This window comes from Leiobunum rupestre, chromosome 10, assembly GCF_980474605.1.
Source record: "Leiobunum rupestre chromosome 10, qqLeiRupe1.1.hap1, whole genome shotgun sequence".
NCBI classification, from domain to species: Eukaryota; Metazoa; Arthropoda; class Arachnida; order Opiliones; family Sclerosomatidae; genus Leiobunum; species Leiobunum rupestre.
This window is the reverse complement of record NC_143393.1, coordinates 39,846,162-39,868,009: the sequence shown is the minus strand read 5'-3', so window position 1 is coordinate 39,868,009 and position 21,848 is coordinate 39,846,162. Positions and strand designations below refer to the sequence as shown.

The 21,848-nt window shown below is 37.8% G+C and overlaps 1 protein-coding gene across 1 annotated transcript in view; it reads left to right on the top strand.

Annotated features, from left to right (window-relative positions):
• Positions 1-21,848, top strand: part of LOC149925671 (protein white-like) — a 40,809-nt gene that overhangs the window by 9,144 nt on the left and 9,817 nt on the right. The window contains exons 3-14 of the mRNA XM_090160943.1: positions 432-503; positions 2,890-2,988; positions 3,981-4,172; positions 4,818-4,864; positions 4,935-5,037; positions 5,784-5,858; positions 5,929-5,963; positions 7,098-7,203; positions 11,987-12,118; positions 14,158-14,250; positions 15,375-15,432; positions 15,496-15,573. Of these exons, the coding sequence (XP_090017069.1) occupies positions 432-503; positions 2,890-2,988; positions 3,981-4,172; positions 4,818-4,864; positions 4,935-5,037; positions 5,784-5,858; positions 5,929-5,963; positions 7,098-7,203; positions 11,987-12,118; positions 14,158-14,250; positions 15,375-15,432; positions 15,496-15,573 (1,090 nt within the window). The remainder of the gene's footprint in view (positions 1-431; positions 504-2,889; positions 2,989-3,980; positions 4,173-4,817; positions 4,865-4,934; positions 5,038-5,783; positions 5,859-5,928; positions 5,964-7,097; positions 7,204-11,986; positions 12,119-14,157; positions 14,251-15,374; positions 15,433-15,495; positions 15,574-21,848) is intronic.

Below are 21,848 nucleotides of genomic sequence, written 5' to 3'. Positions count from 1 at the left end.
CACGGGTTTAATTTTACTCTTTAATAGGCGTATTGCCACCTTTAAAGGCGTGATTTAATTCTTAAAGGTGCTAAATGACCCTTTAAAGGTGTATTTTCTGCCGCCAAAAGCTATACATTGTAATTGCATAATTTTAAAAGTGTAGTTTCTGCCGCCAAAGGGTGCAATTGCATACATTTAAAGGTGTAATTTCTGTTGCAAACAGGAGTATTTTCGTTTCAAAAGGTGTACTTTGGATCCCGAAAGGGTGTACATTAAGTATCTGGAAGGTGTCATATTTGTGGCGAAGAAAAAGGTGTTATGAAGCACCCGTTTTTTTAAGAGTGTAGAAAAGGAATCATACCTAACATTTGATTAATCCCCCCCCCCTTAACCCTTACTGCGTTACGTAATTTGTGCATGTCACCCAACATGACAGTGTGTGTTTGCAGGCTACCTTGAAACTGTCCAAAGAGCTGAACGCCGACCAGAGGCACAAGAAAATTCAAAACATGATAGACGAGGTACGTAAATGTATTTCGAACCAGGTGGTCAATAACGGGTAGAATTAAAATCGTAAACCGTTAGATTCTTTTGCGCTGTTATCTTTCTTGTTATTGGATTGTTCCAGGGGTGATAATTACTCAGCACCATCAACTCTTCATCGATTCGAGTATTTGTAGCTGCTCTATTGGTGTAGTGGACGAATAGTTTAATTTAAAAGTATAAAGTGTACTCTTTTAATTCTAGAACAGGCGATTTCTTGGAAATATTTATACCCCGGCTATGTTACTCAAACGAACTATTTGGAAGGACAATTGATGTAAAATGATGTCATTCCATAAACATTTGTAGAGGTTAACGCTAATAGCTAGTGTTGGCTCGCACGGCATGAAGGGCTTGCCACCACCCTCCTACGCATTGTGTCCCGGCCACCTGTTTAAGGCATTAAAAGTCGCTATTGTAAAATTTATTGATAACATATTTAAAGAATTCACAACGCGACGTAGTTAAAATCAAGAAACTCTTTAATATAGCAAACATTTTACAAAATGTTTAATGTCAAAATTCCAAGCTAATCATCAAATGACCAAATTGTAACTGACTAAAATTTTGTATTCTACCTTCAAAGTTCCAAAATATAGTTTTTTAGATTAGGTCTTTTATCTCAACTGTAAGTTTTTATCTATTTTATATTTACAAATGATTTATATTTTTAAAAATGTCAGTTCTCATATCAAAAGTCAAAATTTCAGCCAGAGATTCCAACAGTAGACCGGTTTCGCCCTTTTGAGACTCATCAATGCTGTGAAGAAACTCTGGATGTGTATAGAGTGTTGCCGTCTGAAACCCTGCGACGTCACCATTGTAATTTGCCTATTGATAGAAAACGGTAACTGTCATGGCGGCCACTATTAATACTACAGACGACAACACTCTATTAGTTTTAAAAACCGTGCTTTTTTATTACTGTTTATTTTAATCTTATTTTTTTCCACACAATATTGTCCAATTTGTGACACGTATTAGCCTAGCTGATTATTATTATTGTTATAAGCTGAGTTTCAATAGATCGTTTCTTTAGAGAGTATGATTAGAAGAGTAACCTTTTGACGTCACTTATCTCCGATTTTGAGGTGGCGAATAATTTGAAACGGGGTAAAAACTTTTCCCAAATGACTGCCTGTGCAATTTTAACAGATAAATTGTAGATAAGCTGACGATTTGATCAGTTTACTCTCTTGACACCTCCTTTTCAGAAAGAGTAAAAAGAGTAGCCCTAATACTCCGGAACAACATAATAGTTTATGGTGCGGAGTAAGTCTCATCCCCGGAACAGTCGAATAAAACGGACTACAGTAAAACGACTACCCTTTTAGTCCGAGAACAGGCGAAAAGAACCCACCTCATATTGGTCAGATACTTCGTGACTTCTTAGTTTACTTTAAAATCCCAGAACAGTCACAAGAAATTTCCGAGTAGGTTAGCTAAGGACCCCGTGCCAACGAGACAGTGGGCCTGGCTGACGAACTTTCGATTATTTTCGGTCAAAATGATGTGCAGAGACAATTGGTTTCGGTGTTGTCGTAAGCCGCGAAAGCATGTCAAATCAACCACAATGGCTGAGTTTGTCGCTTTGTTCGCCTTGGGAAGAGCTCATAGATGTAGTCGAGGAGTAAACGTAGTTGAACCAGTTTAAGACCTTTTCACACGAGCCAACTTTTCAAATCAAAATGCTGAGTCATCAAAAATGGATCAGTGATCCATTTTTTTTCTCACGTACTTTTTTGGTGGATCAACTCATCGAACTTTTATTCACACGAACCAACTAGTTGACTCAACTCAAGTTGACTCATCTAGTTGGGTCAAAAAGTGGGCTCGTGTGAAAAGGCCTTTAAGTAGGTAGTGGTTGAAGCAATTGTTAAAAGAGTGAGGACAAAGAGTTGTTAGCAAATTATCCGTCTATCAAAAAGAGTATTTATCAAACTTTTGAATGAGCCAAAGCCCGACACGGCAACCTTTAGGGCAATTTCTCGCCAGGCCTTCTCAACATCTTCACTAAGTTCTTTTGTAGGTGGTTTTGTCCATGTACATTTCTTTGTTTACCAAACAGGCAGGCGTGGTTCTAGGGGGTGGCCCAAGGGGCCCGTGCCCACCCAAAAACTTATGATTTATATGAACTTCCATTCGATTTCCTGCCCCACCTCCTATTATTTCCTGAAGTGTTGGTCTACCTAATAATAATTTTCTAGAACCGCGCCTGCAATCAGGCTCAGCTTCCAAACCACTCACAAGGGCTTTGACCTGGTACAAATATTTGGTAAATTTATGATACAGTCAATCCACTCTCGTAATTTGTAAAACGCTTCTTCACGGGACCTAAGTATATTATTCTCCATTTATGCGCAGCTGCAACTGCGCAAATGCTCCAGTTCTTGGGTTGGAGTGCCCGGCGTCATGAAGACATTGTCCGGAGGAGAATACAAGAGACTCGTGTTGGCCACTGAGGTCAGTTCTAGAAAAAACGTTTCATTCTTTTTTGTCGCTCACGGACAATTTGTTCGAGAAACGTGTAAAGGCCTTTTCACACGAGCCAACTTTTTGACCCAACTAGATGAGTCAACTTGAGTTTAGTCAACTAGTTGGTTGGTGTGAAAAGGTCTTAAGTCTAGGCTGTAAAAGTCAATCACGGCCCATACCTCCGCAGGGCTCGTGGCTTCAACCTTTTTAGTATTGGTTAAACTATTGACCAAGGATGGCTGGGATTTGGGCACCAGCCAGAACTATTCTTCAAGACATAATTGAAGTTAAATAATGTCAAAGAGTTACAGTTAGAGCCTAGCGCTGCCGTCACCGATATTTTATCTGGAGCCGTTTCTCTGGCGCCAAACCACCGCCACCGAGTCATTTTGGGCGCGCCTCCGCCGCCGCCGGCGGTAAATTTTGATCCCGCCGCCGGATTTACTTTTAAGATTTTCTACGTATCTTTATTTTTTTGCTTCAAAAACATTTTAGAATTTTGTTTTCCAAATTTTCCGGGGGGGGGGGGAGAACCTTTTTCAGTGTCCCTCATACGGAGGCCCGCCGCCCCACAGCAGGCTACCCATTCCGCCGAGGCGGCCAGTTTGCCTGGACCCTCTCCGTTAGCCTAAGCCAAAGCTTAGTTACCAGCCCAAACCTAACCGAAGTCGGAGGTGGAGATAGGACCATTTGATCAGAGCTAACATCTCCCAGTGCGCCACCGCCCTTATGGGTTACAAGAGCCGGACCCCGACTCCCCGGTAAAGCTACCAGTTATTGCACACTCTAACCCATTTAGGGCCACTCTATAGCTACAGTAGCCCCTCTGCCTCGAAATCCCAAAACAGGAGAAAAAAAGTACACATAGTCGCTGGCCCTTATTTTTGGCTATTTTAGTCCGAGGGTGAAAGGTCCCTTGTCATCAAATCGATCCCCACCCTGTCCTTGTCTTTTAGGCTTTCGTTTATTATTCCGTGTAGTTATTAACGGAATCTCCCATCATCCTCTGCGACGAACCGACGACGGGCCTGGACAGTTGCATGGCGCACGAAGTGATGTCCTCCTTGAGGCTGATCGCGGACAGAGGCAAGACGGTCATCTGCACCATCCACCAGCCTTCCTCCAGCGTCTTCGAATCCTTCGACCAACTCATGCTACTCAGCGACGGAAGGGTAAGTCTCATAATCACGCGATCAGTGGCGCCCCTAGTTACTTCTAGGAATATGAATGACCCGTATCCTGGAATGGAAAACTGGTTTCCCCCAATACGGGCTCCCCATCGCTAATACGGTCACGTAGCTCGAGTTAAAACTTTAACTTAAGCCTCTAGTGCCATCTTACGGCAGGCAGTGTTACTAGGTTAACATATATATGTGTGCATATAATTTCGTCTGCTAGACTTTAGAAATAAGAAGTAGTATCTTGTTTTTCTTTGGTTTAGTAGTGGAAACTGATTTTAATTAGTGGAGGAAGCTGAATGTTTGCTTTTAGTAGAAAAATACTAAAATATCTAATTCAATAATATATATTTACCATTACACAGTACAGTTGTGTTCTTGGAAAATTAAATTGAATGCTTTTTCTGGTTTCATTGTAAAAATTATAAAAACATGTGTCGTGCCAACAACTAGCAGACGAAAATATTTTATCAAGTTCAAACTATTTCCGCTAGATGTCGATATTGTATTAAGTTCAATGGTTTAACGTTGCCCAGCCTACCTATCCAGTCTACCACATAATTTCCATCCTCCTAGGTTACGCCACTGTTGCCCTTCTTAAAGGTTTTCACTAATAATTAAAATGAAATAATTTGGAAGTGCGCGTACAGCGGACCTACTGACGAGGCCTCCAATTTCTTCAATTCGTAAGAATGCCAAGAACTATTTCAGTGACTGAAAAGCGCCCAATTTTAATGACATTTCTTTCTGGTCTAGATTGGAACTTCCGGTACCACACAACACTAATCCGGCCGATTTTTACATCAAAACGTTAGCCGTCATACCAGGGCGCGAAGAAGCCTGCAAACAAAGGAACCAGGTAAGACTCGCCGAAAATCGCGCGACAGATAAAGTTCTTATTTTGCAACCTCAGAATTGTTTTCGTACACGAAAAAATTGTATTGAAAATTAGCAAATTGGAAAATTTTAAAAAATTATCAAAACTTATTTAAAAAATATTAATACATTGAGTCACTGGACAAGAAATCATCAGACTTGAAACGGTTTAAGAAATTATCAGACTCAAAACTTTTAAGAAATTATCAGACCAAAATCTTTAAATAATTCATCAGACGAGTTCAAAACTTTTAAGAAATTATCAGACCAAAATCTTTAAATAATTGAATAGACTCAAAACTCTTAAGAAATTGTCAGACTAAAAATTTTTAAGGAATACAACAAAAATCCTACGAAAGCATTACATTACAATTCGTGAACTAACTTGTAAGTTCCCTGTAGCTAACATTTAATTAAGTTAAACTAATATTAAAATAATATTACTGTGCTTTTCTAGCTTAATGTTCGGTTTCACGAATGTAGTGACTGTGACTATATCTAGCCTTTTGATAACTGGTTTTCTTCGAGTACTTTCTACTGTATACATAGCTCATGAAAGGCGGAACATTTGCTGAGGCCCATGAACTGCGACTATAATTACTTGGCAAACACTTACTTAGATATGTGATAGGCTTATGGTGTTAATTGCAGCCACGTCTTAATATATTTCTGCAATTATTGCGTCTAATTTCTTTTCAATTTATTATTTATTTTCATTTGTAACTTTAGATTATTTGCGATAAATTTAAATCGTTATCAGTGAGAAGAAGCAGTTCAGTTCTGTGTCAGAGTAGAATTCCCAAGGTATTATTTGAAGCGTATATTTAAAAAAGCTAATACTGGTCGAATCAAATACACTTTTTTTCGTTATCAGAACTCGGGTAAAGAATTTCTGGATGCTAAAGAAAGGTATTTGTTCAAGGAATCATTACTATAAAAATATTTAATTTTTTTCTATGGAAATGTTATACAGAGAGATACTTATGAGTATTGATATTACATATGCTATAACGTTTATCATACGTAACATTATCACTCGTAAGTATGCCTTTGTATAACATTTCCAACGAAATATTTCAGTGAGACCTTGTTTCACGTGGAAAGTATAATTAGTGGATTGTAAATGGAAAAATTTTAATATTCTTCGCTCATATTGAAAAGGTTTCCATGGAAACAAACGGCAAAGATAATAGATAGCTGGTACCCAAGAATCCTAGATTCGAAATCAATGCAATTACGCAATAGAGCGTTCTATAAAATCGGTGTGGTGTGCTTTCCCCCTTTTGAGTTCGGAGGAGGTGAAGGTTTTGCCGGTTTTTCGTGTTAGATAAAAATATTTATCTGGCAAACCCGTAAGAAATTGAGAGCAGTCGATTTTTAGGAATAGCGTAGTTGCTAGCCTAGGCTTAATTAATTTTCGGCTTTCCGCACCCTTTTGCTTATTTTAAATGATTTTTGTAATAAATGTATGATGGCAAATAAGCAAAATACTTGTCCCAAATCCACGGGTTTAAAAAGAAACTTAGATCATGAAAATATTCTTAACCCCAAACATACTTCAACACTTAGGGTCCCTCCTACAACTCCTAAAAGGTACGTCTCTAAAATATTCATATAAAGCCCGGATATAAGACGAATTCTCTTAAACCAAAGAATAACAAAAGTTGTTTGTCCCGCTGAACTAGCTCTATAGTCTGTATGAAAAGTTTGGCCGGTTTTGGGCCGATTTTATAGAACGCTCTATTCTTGGCGAAGCTCCGAAAAAAATTAGCTCAGTAACCAACTAAAGATAGCGTACCTCAGCAAACGATGGAGGCTGATTTTTCGAAAGTGGGGAATCGCTTCGTTACAAAACCGTCAATCGGAAGGCTCTCTGAATTCGAATCTAGGGTACGGAGTTCTATATTATCTTTAATAACATTTCCCAAATAAGTTTATACATATTAGTCATACGCCTTGAAATATGTACCTTTGCTGGCTTCGGTTGCTTTTTCATAAATAGTCAATCATATTATTAGCTTCTAATAATAATGACGTTATTAGGTACGGATCTGGTTTTTGGGCGCAGTTGAAGATATTAATTCGGAGACAATTACGGGTCAAATGGAGGACTGACACTGGCTTTCTTGGGACTGTTAACATTCAATTCGTTAAGTGTCGTTTCGTTTATTTATTTATTTATTGAAAGTCACCTTTAAAGGGACCAAGAACTCATTTCTACGACGGCTTTGGGCTGCTTGAGATTATTTATTTTTATCATTATTAATTACACAAATTATTAAGTAATGGATGTACCAAAAAATTGATTGTTTGATTAAGGGAAATAACTGGTTTTTAGGTAATTATTATCCTTTTGATAGTAAAACGTAAATTATAGTATTAGTGTATTCACTTGGAATATCTTAGGCTACATTGCTTCGAATGCGAAATTTCGAATGCGTAACAGGTATTTTCACATTCGGAAAATAAACTTTAACGAATTGTTAAAAAAGACCAAATGAAATAAGTGAACTTATATTTTAGCCAAGGATGAACGTAGAATCGGCGCCGAATATAGCGTACCACCTAGGAGCAACGAACACAAGGAGAACGCAACCCGTCAAAAGTCGTGGATTTTCTTGCGTACTGTTTTCATTGGCTAGACGCTTTAGCGCCTGCTGCCGTCGGAAGGGGAAAATTCGGAAATTGTCTTCCCCCCCCCCCGCCCGTAAAACGTTCAGCGTAAAGGATCGTGACGCTCGTCCAATGAAATTCGTACACCATCCTTCGTTAGCGTGTTTAAAGGCTAGCTCGAGGGGCAGTCACTTCCATTTTGGGTGCGTCTTAATCATAGTAAAATGATTAAATCAGGGTAATCGTGATTAAATCAGGGTAATCAAAATTAAAAAATCTAATCAAGATTAGAAAATCTAATCACGATTTAAACGAGATTTAATCATTCTAATCATGATCTAATCTTTTTTAATCAGGATTTAATCATTTAAACGAGATTTAATCATTCTAATCAGGATCTAATCTTTTTAATTAGATTTAATCATTTTAATTAGATTTAATCATTTTAATTAGATTTAACCATTTTAATTAGATTTAATCATTTTAATTAGATTTAATCATTTTAATTAGATTTAATCATTTTAATTAGATTTAATCATTTTAATTAGATTTAATCATTTTAATTAGATTTAATCATTTTAATTAGATTTAATCATTTTAATTAGATTTAATCATTTTAATTAGATTTAATCATTTTAATTAGATTTAATCATTTTAATTAGATTTAATCATTTTAATTAGATTTAATCATTTTAATTAGATTTAATCATTTTAATTAGATTTAATCATTTTAATTAGATTTAATCATTTTAATTAGATTTAATCATTTTAATTAGATTTAATCATTTTAGTTAGATTTAATCATTTTAATTAGATTTAATCATTTTAATTAGATTTAATCATTTTAATTAGATTTAATCATTTTAATTAGATTTAATCATTTTAATTAGATTTAATCATTTTAATTAGATTTAATCATTTAAATTAGATTTAATCATTTTAATTAGATTTAATCATTTTAATTAGATTTAATCATTTTAATAAGATTTAATCATTTTAATTAGATTTAATCATTTTAATTAGATTTAATCATTTTAATCACGATTTAATCAATATAATCGGTCGAATCGAGAATTTATCATTAAAATCAAAACTAAAGTACGATTTAATCATACTAATCACGATATAATTTTTTTAATCAGGATTTAATCATTTTAATTTAATCTTATTAAATCAGATTTAAACATTCTAATCATGATTAAACGTGATTTAATCAACTTAATCATGATTAAATTGAATTTAATCAAAATAATCACGATTAAATCGGATATAATCTTTTGAGGGGTGCGTCGTTAATCAAGGAAGTGACCTGCCCCTCGGGGCTAGCTGCGTTCTCCTTGTGTTTGTTGCTCCTAGGTACCACGAGGCGATCGAAAATCTCGCTTGTAAACCACTTTATGGACTTCATCTTACTTAAATTTTCCGAGTGGGAACGTCTAATTTCCTGAGGGTACTCAACTTTTTAAAATCTGGACTTTACTTGTGGAATATCAGTTAAAGATTGAGAAATCAAACGGAACTAATGGTAATCACCGTAATCCTAGTAATCAGTAGACATTGATGTGGAAATCAAAGGAAATATTTAGTAAGTGGGTGTACAAAGGATTTCATAGTGAGTTACCCTCCAAATCACCCATTATTATCAAAGCTACACAGTGAAACTACTCTAAAGGAAAAAATAATAGACAGTTATCGCAAGTTATGAAAATGTTTGAACGCGAACGTCTACGCCAAATTGGCAGGTTACATTGGTGATCTAGACACTTTAAATTGAAAAAACTTCTTGAATATTTCATTCAGATGTTGGACCTTCCAACGGCTAAAAGATAATTGGAACCAGTATGGGGGGATGGAGCGGTTGGATTTGGAAGGTCCGGATGAAATATAAAACAAATTGAATGAAATTCCGTACGTCACGTGACGTATCTGGATGGGCCACTGTTTGGAACGATACCAGTGGCGTTAGTGGCGTAGCTAAGATCTCCGCCTCCCCGTCCGTCGAAATTATCTCGCCTGGATGAGACGGCTGGGAGAGTACCATGAATCCCATGGGTTTCGCGTTACTAGGCTTAATTTTTTGGCAGGCTGGACAATAGCGAACGTAGTGTTTAATATCGGGTCGCATTTTATGTCAAAAAAGGTTAGCTTCGGCGCGTATGATTGTTTTACCGGATGCCGAAATGTCCCGCTCAGGGATGATCATGTATTTGTCGGAGGAATTCGTGGCGAAGAGCTTTTGGTACAACGAGCTTCAGAATCTCGGTATCGGTGGGGTATGTGTCTGAACAAACCCAATATAAAAATTTGTTTTCTAAGCCGATATTTCTCCTAGCGTCGGTAGACGTAAGCGCTTTGATAATTGGCCGTAGAGTAGGGTCGTTTACTTGGGTGGTCGCCATATTCTCCCAATCGCCAAACGAGCTAAGTTTGATGGAGCAGAGTTGGAATATTCGTCGTCGTCCACCTACTCGGATTCTTCCACGAAGGCATGGCAGGTGACGGGTGAATACGGAGCGTTGGCTAGAGGAAAACCAACAGGGGCTCGAAAAAGAGCATCCGGGACAACGTTCAAACTGATGTTCGATGGAAATATTTGAACGGTAAAGGAAAGGGGATGGTTGAAATTCAAATATTTGAACGGCAAAGGAATGGAGATAGACAAATATTTTAACATTATAGGAGTGGGGATGGTTGGAAGATGGACGTTAGAGGGGTTGGAATGGTTGGAAGACAAATATTTAAACGTAAAGGGATGGGAATGGTTGGAAGAAAAAATTTTGAACGGTATAGGAGTGGGGATGGTTGAAAGATGGACGGTAAATTGGTTGGAATGGTTGGAGGACAAATATTTGAACGGTAAAGGGATGGGAGTGGTTGAAAGTCAAATATTTGAACATTATAGGAGTGGGGATGGTTGGAAGATGGACGGTAAAGGGGTTGGAATGGTTGGAGGACAAATATTTGAACGGTAAAGGGATGGGAGTGGTTGAAAGTCAAATATTTGAACATTATAGGAGTGGGGATGGTTGGAAGATGGACGGTAAATTGGTTGGAATGGTTGGAGGACAAATATTTGAACGGTAAAGGGATGGGAGTGGTTGAAAGTCAAATATTTGAACATTATAGGAGTGGGGATGGTTGGAAGATGGACGGTAAAGGGGTTGGAATGGTTGGAGGACAAATATTTGAACGGTAAAGGGATGGGAGTGGTTGAAAGTCAAATATTTGAACATTATAGGAGTGGGGATGGTTGGAAGATGGACGGTAAATTGGTTGGAATGGTTGGAGGACAAATATTTGAACGGTAAAGGGATGGGAGTGGTTGAAAGTCAAATATTTGAACATTATAGGAGTGGGGATGGTTGGAAGATGGACGGTAAATTGGTTGGAATGGTTGGAGGACAAATATTTGAACGGTAAAGGGATGGGAGTGGTTGAAAGTCAAATATTTGAACATTATAGGAGTGGGGATGGTTGGAAGATGGACGGTAAATTGGTTGGAATGGTTGGAGGACAAATATTTGAACGGTAAAGGGATGGGAGTGGTTGAAAGTCAAATATTTGAACATTATAGGAGTGGGGATGGTTGGAAGATGGACGGTAAATTGGTTGGAATGGTTGGAGGACAAATATTTGAACGGTAAAGGGATGGGAGTGGTTGAAAGTCAAATATTTGAACATTATAGGAGTGGGGATGGTTGGAAGATGGACGGTAAATTGGTTGGAATGGTTGGAGGACAAATATTTGAACGGTAAAGGGATGGGAGTGGTTGAAAGTCAAATATTTGAACATTATAGGAGTGGGGATGGTTGGAAGATGGACGGTAAATTGGTTGGAATGGTTGGAGGACAAATATTTGAACGGTAAAGGGATGGGAGTGGTTGAAAGTCAAATATTTGAACATTATAGGAGTGGGGATGGTTGGAAGATGGACGGTAAATTGGTTGGAATGGTTGGAGGACAAATATTTGAACGGTAAAGGGATGGGAGTGGTTGAAAGTCAAATATTTGAACATTATAGGAGTGGGGATGGTTGGAAGATGGACGGTAAAGGGGTTGGAATGGTTGGAAGACAAATATTTAAACGGTAAAGGCATGGGAGTGGTTGGAAGACAAATATTTGAGCGGTAAAGGGATGGGAATGGTTGGAAGACCGATATTTGAGCGGTAAAGGGATGAATCATGGGAATGGTTGGAAGACAAATATTTCAATGGTAAACAGGCGCGTAGGAACGTTTTGTATCATGGGGGTACAGCTTGGATATTGAATTTGGGAATGGTAACATGTCTACTTTGTTCAATTATTCTTATATTGCAGATGTTCGTGTTAATATTCTGTGTGATATTCTGGCAACAAGATAGGAGTGACGTTGGCGCTACTAACACGTCCAACGCGCTCTTCATGATCTTCATGGGCTATTCCTTTTTATATTTACACGATTTATGCATTGTAAGAAAGTTACCGTTTCGTTTTACCATAAGAAAATTTATAAGCTAAGAAATAGACATTAGTCACATAAGTACGACACTAAACGATTGCGTTTAAAGGGACTATGTACTCACCACACTAATGGTGGATCAACGGATTTCACATTTCTGCAACCAGGTTTCACAGAAGCTAAAGGACTATTATCTGATTTAGTTCGTACTACCTTTAAAGATAGTTTGTCATTGGAAGTTCCTAGTGAACAAAATAAATGTTATCAGAATATTAGTCTGTCATCAAAAGCTGTCAGTAAAACGTTTGCGTGTGAAAAATATGAAATTTCATACTAATTTAAAAATATTACAAACTTACGATCATACTTCGATTAAAAAAGTCGTAACTTGGGATACATTGAAGGTAAAGTAGGACATTTTTAAACTGAGGGGCTGTTCACAAGTTACGTCACACAGAAATTCAACACTCCCCCTCGTAAAGAAGAGAAACCCCCGAAATTACGTTACAAATGCCCCTTAAATTATAACAGAACCATAAACTAGAGTTGTAAGTCAGACAAATTTCCCACTCGGAAAATTTTCCGGAAAGTAAAAAAAAAAGGTTTTCATTCCATGATTAGTCTAATATTGTTTGCAAATATAAATTTCGCGGCATTTATTTCGAATCCAAAAGTATAAAAAAACCTCTAGACTAGTCTAGAATTAAAACCTTTTAAAAGTAAAATATGTATCCAATTTTTATTTTTCCGATTTGCAATCTGAAAAATTTTCTGGAAACATTTCCTGAAACCTTTCCGCATTTAATTCCCGGAAAATTATCAACTCTATGCATAAACTCTTATGTTATTAAATTACATTGAAAACTAATCAAATTTATTTATTGTTCTACCCATTAGAAAACTAATCATACAAATGAGGAAAAACAAATATAAAATTGCTAGCGTTGCTCAAAAGAATTGATAATTTAGCTTCCAGCATAGAATAACGATATGTGACGTAACTAGTTTTGTTAATTTTCCGGAAAAATAATATGCGTAAAAATTTCCCGGAAAAAAAAATGAAACATAAATTGCTTTTTAAGGCTTTTTAATCGATATAAAATGTGTAATATTAGTAAACATACTACAAAACATTAATAGTGTCACATTGTCAACCAGTTTAAACTAGTCTAGAGGTTTAGTTTTACTTTCAGATTCGAAAAAAGTAGGCGCAAATGCCGCTTATTTAAATTTGCAAACAATATATTAGACTAATCATGGAATGAAAAATGTTTTTATTTTTTTCGGAAAAATACTGAAAATTTTCCGGAAAAAAGGCCTTGGTCATTTTCCGCGAAACATTTTCCGACTTACAACACTAGACGTAACGAGAGGGGTCGGGATTTCGGGATTTCGTAGAGATTTTGGCGATTTTATCATTACTTTTTGAAGTGATTTTGGGATTTCAATGTTAATTTACCATAGAGGGAGTTAAAAGATTTTACGATTTTAGACAAAGTGTACGGGATTTTGGTAAATGTCCGACCCCTCAAGACGTAACATTTCTGTGACGACCTCCCCTCCCCTCCTTTCAGTGGCGGCTATGGCTGTATCCCCGGGGCGGCAATGTTTCGTCGGCGGGGCGGCCTCCTCGCCCACCCCTGTTTAGCTACGGCCCGCCACCCTACCGAACTTTTTGACAGGCAAATGGCACCCCTAGCTACCCTGGCACCGCCCCACCCGTTACGCCGCCACCGAGGGATAAGTCACTCTCGGATGACCTGTACACCGAGTTCGCGTACTTAGTAATGTTAAAGGTACGGATTTTAAAGAGTTCACGAACTCTAATTAGCACAGTCAGAGGTACGACAGTTCGCGGAGTGACCAACCCCTCGGCCGCCACTGTCTCCTGTAACATTTAGTAGCTCTTTTAAGCCACCCAGTCCCCTCTACCCAGGGCTTACTATATTACAGATTTTGCGAACCGCCCTTAAGGTATCGGTAGGGCTTATGATTATTTTGTGATTTATGATAATTTTATTTTATTGATTTATTTTTAAAATCAATTTAGGAAATTTCCAGTAACATGAAAATGACTTATAAAGATATCAACCGGAATCTGTACTCCTTAATCGCCTTCTTAGCCAGCGCTTTCTTAAGTCAGGTGAACATGAACTGATACATTTTTCTTGATCTAAAAACGAACCGGGTAGTTGGCGAATCGCATTCGAAGCAGTGAGGCAGGCAGCTGCGTGGAAACGGTTTTAGTTTTAATTACCATTTACCGCGGTAGCTGTGGGAATGAGATTGCTGTATTATTATCAGTTGGCGAATGGCTGCAAAAGAAAATTTTGAGATCGGGATTGGTCGTTAATGGAATTTCCATCTGGTGGCGATACTTTGAATCGGAAATGGTAATTTCGGGAATGGTCGGTAATGGAATTTCCATTCGGTGGCGATACGTTAAATCGGGAATGGTCGGTAAGGGAATTTCAATCTGGTGGCTATACTTTAAATCGGAAATGGTAATTTCGGGAATGATCGGAAAAAGAATTTCAATCTGGGGGCGATACTTTAAATCGGGAATGGTCGGAATTGAAATTTCAATCTGGTAGCTATACTTTAAATCGGAAATGGTAATTTCGGGAATGATCGGAAACAGAATTTCAATCTGGGGGCGATACTTTAAATCGGGAATGGTCGGAATTGAAATTTCAATCTGGTAGCTATACTTTAAATCGGAAATGGTAATTTCGGGAATGATCGGAAACAGAATTTCAATCTGGGGGCGATACTTTAAATCGGGAATGGTCGGAATTGAAATTTCAATCTGGTAGCTATACTTTAAATCGGAAATGGTAATTTCGGGAATGATCGGAAACAGAATTTCAATCTGGGGGCGATACTTTAAATCGGGAATGGTCGAAATTGAAATTTCAATCTGGTAGCTATACTTTAAATCGGAAATGGTAATTTCGGGAATGATCGGAAACAGAATTTCAATCTGGGGGCGATACTGTAAATCGGGAATGGTCGGAATTGAAATTTCAATCTGGTAGCTATACTTTAAATCGGAAATGGTAATTTCGGGTATGGTCGGAAACGGAATTTCAATCTGGTGGCGGTACTTTGAATCGGAAGTTGGAATTTTGGGAGTAGGAGGTAATGCGAAAACTACGTCAAAGGAATGGTCGGGAAATTATTAATGAACGTAAATGGGATGGGAATGGTAATTTTTGCTCTATACAGTCGGGGAAAACCTCAAAAAATTAAATTAAAATATTCTAGGTTATTTGGACAACTATTCCTCTGTTAGTGACGTATCTGATATTTTACTGGGCCGTAGGTTTGTTCGCTTCATTACCTTTTTTTCAGCCAAAAGTCACAGTTTTTAACAATCTCTCTTTAGGTTTAAACTCTGACTGGAAAATATGTTTAAAAATCCTAGCGTTGAATTACCTATCGGTAATATGTTCGCTCTCTTTTAGTAAGTTATTTATAATATCAAATGTATATAATATAGTACTCTCGATGAGTCCCAATTAGTCCACCGTTTTTAAGAAGAAAATCCCATTGAGCCGAATGAACTACGATGGACTAAGATTCTTTTAGAAAAGAACATCTTAACCTAACGTAAACTAAATCAAACTAACCTAGCCTAACCTAAACGAAACCCTTTTTTAATATTACCAAAAATATATAGAGAAACAAAAAGTCTCGCATCAGCGGTATTCTGTACCTTTCCCTTTGGTTTCCTCGAAATCTAAGGTGCACCCTTAGAGTGCCACCCAACCAGATCGCCTCTAAAGCATTTGAAAATTTTAGTCCGAAATTTGTAAAAGTAGTGTTTCGCGACGCTAAACCCCCTAGCGGGATTTCCTAGAAGCTCTTTCGGTCAGCTGCTTAATTTTCAGTTCTAGATGGCTCGGAAAAACCCCAGATCAACAAGCATTAATGCCTAAAAACCCCAGATCAACTGGCATGAATGCCTAAAAACCCCAGATCAACTGGCATTAATGCCTAAAAACCCCAGATCAACTGGCATTAATGCCTAAAAACCCCAGATCAACTGGCATTAATGCCTAAAAACCCCAGATCAACTGGCATTAATCCCTAAAAACCCCAGATCAACTGGCATTAATGCCTAAAAACCCCAGATCAACTGGCATTAATGCCTAACAACCCCAGATCAACTGGCATTAATCCCTAAAAACCCCAGATCAACTGGCATTAATGCGTAAAAACACCAGATCAACTGGCATTAATGCCTAAAAACCAAGCAAGTCAATGTAATTTTTACGTAAAAGAGTTGTTTAAGACTGGAGTTCAGACTGAACTCGTGGAAAGTGAAAACAATGAAGACTTTTAAAAAAAGTCAAAGCGTTAGAAGATTTAGATAAGTTAAACCTAGGCTTAGCGGCTGAATGTGTTGTAATCCTCAATAAGTTCATTGTGAAAAAACTCGTCTTCAGCATAATTCTTAATAATAAATTTTAGTCCGAAATTTGTAAAAGTAGTGTTTCGCGACGCTAAACCCCCTAGCGGGATTTCCTAGAAGCTCTTTCGGTCAGCTGCTTAATTTTCAGTTCTAGATGGCTCGGAAAAACCCCAGATCAACAAGCATTAATGCCTAAAAACCCCAGATCAACTGGCATGAATGCCTAAAAACCCCAGATCAACTGGCATTAATGCCTAAAAACCCCAGATCAACTGGCATTAATGCCTAAAAACCCCAGATCAACTGGCATTAATGCCTAAAAACCCCAGATCAACTGGCATTAATCCCTAAAAACCCCAGATCAACTGGCATTAATGCCTAAAAACCCCAGATCAACTGGCATTAATGCCTAACAACCCCAGATCAACTGGCATTAATCCCTAAAAACCCCAGATCAACTGGCATTAATGCGTAAAAACACCAGATCAACTGGCATTAATGCCTAAAAACCAAGCAAGTCAATGTAATTTTTACGTAAAAGAGTTGTTTAAGACTGGAGTTCAGACTGAACTCGTGGAAAGTGAAAACAATGAAGACTTTTAAAAAAAGTCAAAGCGTTAGAAGATTTAGATAAGTTAAACCTAGGCTTAGCGGCTGAATGTGTTGTAATCCTCAATAAGTTCATTGTGAAAAAACTCGTCTTCAGCATAATTCTTAATAATAAATTTTAGTCCGAAATTTGTAAAAGTAGTGTTTCGCGACGCTAAACCCCCTAGCGGGATTTCCTAGAAGCTCTTTCGGTCAGCTGCTTAATTTTCAGTTCTAGATGGCTCGGAAAAATAGGGCCCTGCGAATCGGTCCTATTCGAAAATTACGAATATCGAATCGAATATTGAATCGAATGTAAAAAGTACCCGAATCGAATATTTATGAATTCGGAATAATCGAATACGAATCGAATCCTCGAGCTACGAAATGTTTTCTTCGAATTGAATTTCGAACCGGCAGTGAATTTCGAAGCGCGAATCGAATCATCCAATAATTCGGTAACGAATCGAATCGAATCTTATCAAACGTGCTTACGTCATTTATTGATTTAAAAAAAATATACTAGAGTAATGTTTACTGTTTCAGAGTCTTCTTTTTAACTGCCAAGTTTATCATTTGAGTCTTTACAACCCCCACAAAATACAAATTTATTTTGTAGGTCGCAACCTACCGGTTTATGAAAAAACCTCAATTAAAAATGATTTTTTTAATGCTGGCAAGTCGCCATTGAAATTGTGAATCGCGTAACACAATTGTAAGGCTATAGCTATATCACTCGTAATTATGTCGACAGTGAAGATATATTTTATTCAAAGTGGTAATGAGCATCGTTGTAAGTCTTGTCAACAGACGTTATCGTCCCAATCTAGTGGGACAACATCTAATTTATGGAGCCATTTGTTAAGAAAACACCCAGAGCAATACAAGGAAGCGAAAAAAGAATCGGCTAAAAAAGACGTTTCGCCATTGGCAAAATATCCAGAAAAACGTCCACTGTGTCTACCTTCAACTTCAAGTGAAATGCAGAGAAAGAAAACCAAGACATTGCCACTTGAACACAAAGAAAAATATGATAAAGCCGTTCTGAACTACGTCGTCGCTGACGGTAGACCTTTTGAAGCTGTCGCTGGTTCCGGTTTTAAACAATTGTGTGCCGAACTAACTAACAACCATTACAGTCCCCCACATCCTACAACCCTGTCTCGAAGACTAGAGGACATGAGAATGGACCTGGAAAAGAAACTGCAGTTAACGCTGAAAAGTCATGTTGATATTTCACGCATATCTATAACTTTCGATCACTGGAAAAGCAAAAACGGCAGTAACTATTTGGTAATTACTGGTCATTACATATGCGAGCAGGATTGGTCATTGTACTCCAAATGCCTATCAGTGTCAAACTTAGAAATTCGCGACGCAGACCATACTTCGGCGGCTACGGAAAATATTATAAGGAAACAACTTGACCTCTACAATATACCCTTGTCTCAAGTTTTTTACGCTACAACAGACACGACTAACTCCATGCCTTGTACTGCTAGACTTTTGGGAGTAAAATGGCTAGGTTGTGTCGCTCACAAACTACAACTTTCGATTAACGGGGCGTTCGCTGTTCAAATAATGATAAAACATTTGATTAAGCATGCTCATCGAATTGGTGCTTTCTTTCACTCATCTACAGTAGGCGCAAGATCACTAATCAAGCATCAAGTTGACATCGAATTGGCGGAATCTTCGCCCCCACTAGACGTGGTAACTAGATTCAATAGTACGTACAATCTACTACTTTGGTTGAAGGAAAATGAAGTTGCTGTATCTCTAGCGCTTGTGGAATGTACGGAAAAGAAAAACTGCGCAAAGAGTCCACCATCGGCTTTAACTCAACAATTGAAAGACACTTTGGAATCGTCTTTGCCAATTCTAAAGATAATGGCGGAAGCGACGACAATTTTCAGCGCCGACACATCGGTCACGGTCAGTTTAATTATTCCGCTAATAACCACTCTGAAAGATGAAGTAAAAAAAGCATCGGCCAAAGGAGTTAAAACCTTCAGGGACGAAATGTTGAAGCAGTTAAACGACCGTTTCGATCTAACTAACGAGCACTTGCTTGCCGCGACATTTGTAGACCCACGATTTAAAAACTCTTTATTTTCCGACCTGCAAACTGTGGATGTAAAACGTCACTTGAACGACCTTGTTGGGAACAACGAAGACAATGGTAATATATTACAATCACCTGAAATTTCAGGTCAAGATATCGAGTTGCCGAACAGCGACACTGGTGAAAATATCACTGCGGATCGATCATTACTAGACGCCTTATTCCATAAAGTTCATGGAAGTCAACAAAACATATCGACGAAGCAAAATGATTCTTCAAAACAATTACATAATGAGATTGAAGACTACGTCAAGGAACCTGTGTTTGATCGCGGTGGCGACCCACTTTACTACTGGAAACACAAATGTCACATTTATCCTCTACTATCCAAAGCCGCTCGCCAATTATTGGCTATTCAAGCTACCAATTGTGCAGCAGAAAGGGTAAACTCTGTGGGCTCTCAAGTAATCACCGATCTTCGATATTCTCTTTCCAACTACAATGCTGAAACACTCATTTGGGCGCGAAAAAATCAAGAGTTGTTGTTACATAACAAAATTTAACTTTATATTACAAATACTTTCAATTTTTTCTATTGTAATGAGATATTAACAATAAATAAAACAATTTGATTCGATTACTTAAAATTATTAAAACCGATTATTTCTTTATGAGAGGGAATATTACCTCCAAAGCAACCTTAAACGATGACCCCTACAATTCTTGACAAAAACCACTAAACACGCGCGCTCGTAGCGCCGTGTATATCTAAAATCAAAAGTCGCCAACGGCAAAAAATGGAAAACCTTAGGAGACGACAAAAAACCAACGAGTAATATTTACTTTAACCCGGAAAAAAGCCGCCATTTGCTTTAAAAAAACACACCTCTCGTTTGAAGTCGTAATAGCTGCGTAGTAAAATCAAATATTTAATCGGGTTCGATTCGATTCGACTCTTAATTATTCGGGTTTTCGAAGCGAATATTCGCTTCGTACTAAATTCCCGAATCGAACTAGATTCGCTATTCAATTCGACTACTCCGAATCAAATTGATTCGATTCTATATTCGGAAATGATAAAACAAATGTCGAATCTTCGTAATAGCTTTAATCTTCGAATCGAATCGAATTATTCGCGAAAATATTCGAAGTGGAATAGTAAATCGAAGATTCGCGGGGCCCTACGGAAAAACCCCAGATCAACAAGCATTAATGCCTAAAAACCCCAGATCAACTGGCATGAATGCCTAAAAACCCCAGATCAACTGGCATTAATGCCTAAAAACCCCAGATCAACTGGCATTAATGCCTAAAAACCCCAGATCAACTGGCATTAATGCCTAAAAACCCCAGATCAACTGGCATTAATGCCTAAAAACCCCAGATCAATTGGCATTAATGTCTAAAAACCCCAGATCAACTGGCATTAATGCCTAAAAACCCCAGATCAATTGGCATTAATGTCTAAAAACCCCAGATCAACTGGCATTAATCCCTAAAACCCCAGATCAACTGGCATTAATGCCTAACAACCCCAGATCAACTGGCATTAATGCCTAAAAACCCCAGATCAATTGGCATTAATGCCTAAAAAACCCAGATCAACTGGCATTAATCCCTAAAAACCCCAGATCAACTGGCATTAATGCCTAAAAACCCCAGATCAACTGGCATTAATGCCTAAAAACCCCAGATCAACTGGCATTAATGCCTAAAAACCAAGCAAGTCAATGTAATTTTTCCGTAAAAGAGTTGTTTAAGACTAGAGTTCAAACTGAACTCGTGGAAAGTGAAAACAATGAAGACTTTTAAAAAAAAATCAAAGCGTTAGAAGATTTAGATAAGTTAAACCTAGGCTTAGCGGCTGAATGTGTTGTAATCCTCAATAAGTTCATTGTGAAAAAACTCGTCTTCAGCATAATTCTTAATAATAAATTTTAGTCCGAAATTTGTAAAAGTAGTGTTTCGCGATGCTAAACCCCCTAGCGGGATTTCCTAGAAGCTCTTTCGGTCAGCTGCTTAATTTTCAGTTCTAGATGGCTCGGAAAAACCCCAGATCAACAAGCATTAATGCCTAAAAACCCCAGATCAACTGGCATTAATGCCTAAAAACCCCAGATCAACTGGCATTAATGCCTAAAAACCCCAGATCAACTGGCATTAATGCCTAAAAACCCCAGATCAACTGGCATTAATGCCTAAAAACCCCAGATCAACTGGCATTAATGCCTAAAAACCCCAGATCAATTGGCATTAATGTCTAAAAACCCCAGATCAACTGGCATTAATCCCTAACAACCCCAGATCAACTGGCATTAATGCCTAAAAACCCCAGATCAATTGGCATTAATGCCTAAAAACCCCAGATCAACTGGCATTAATCCCTAAAAACCCCAGATCAACTGGCATTAATGCCTAAAAACCCCAGATCAACTGGCATTAATCCCTAAAAACCCCAGATCAACTGGCATTAATGCGTAAAAACACCAGATCAACTGGCATTAATGCCTAAAAACCAAGCAAGTCAATGTAATTTTTACGTAAAAGAGTTGTTTAAGACTGGAGTTCAAACTGAACTCGTGGAAAGTGAAAACAATGAAGACTTTTAAAAAAAATCAAAACGTTAGAAGATTTAGATAAGTTAAACCTAGGCTTAGCGGCTGAATGTGTT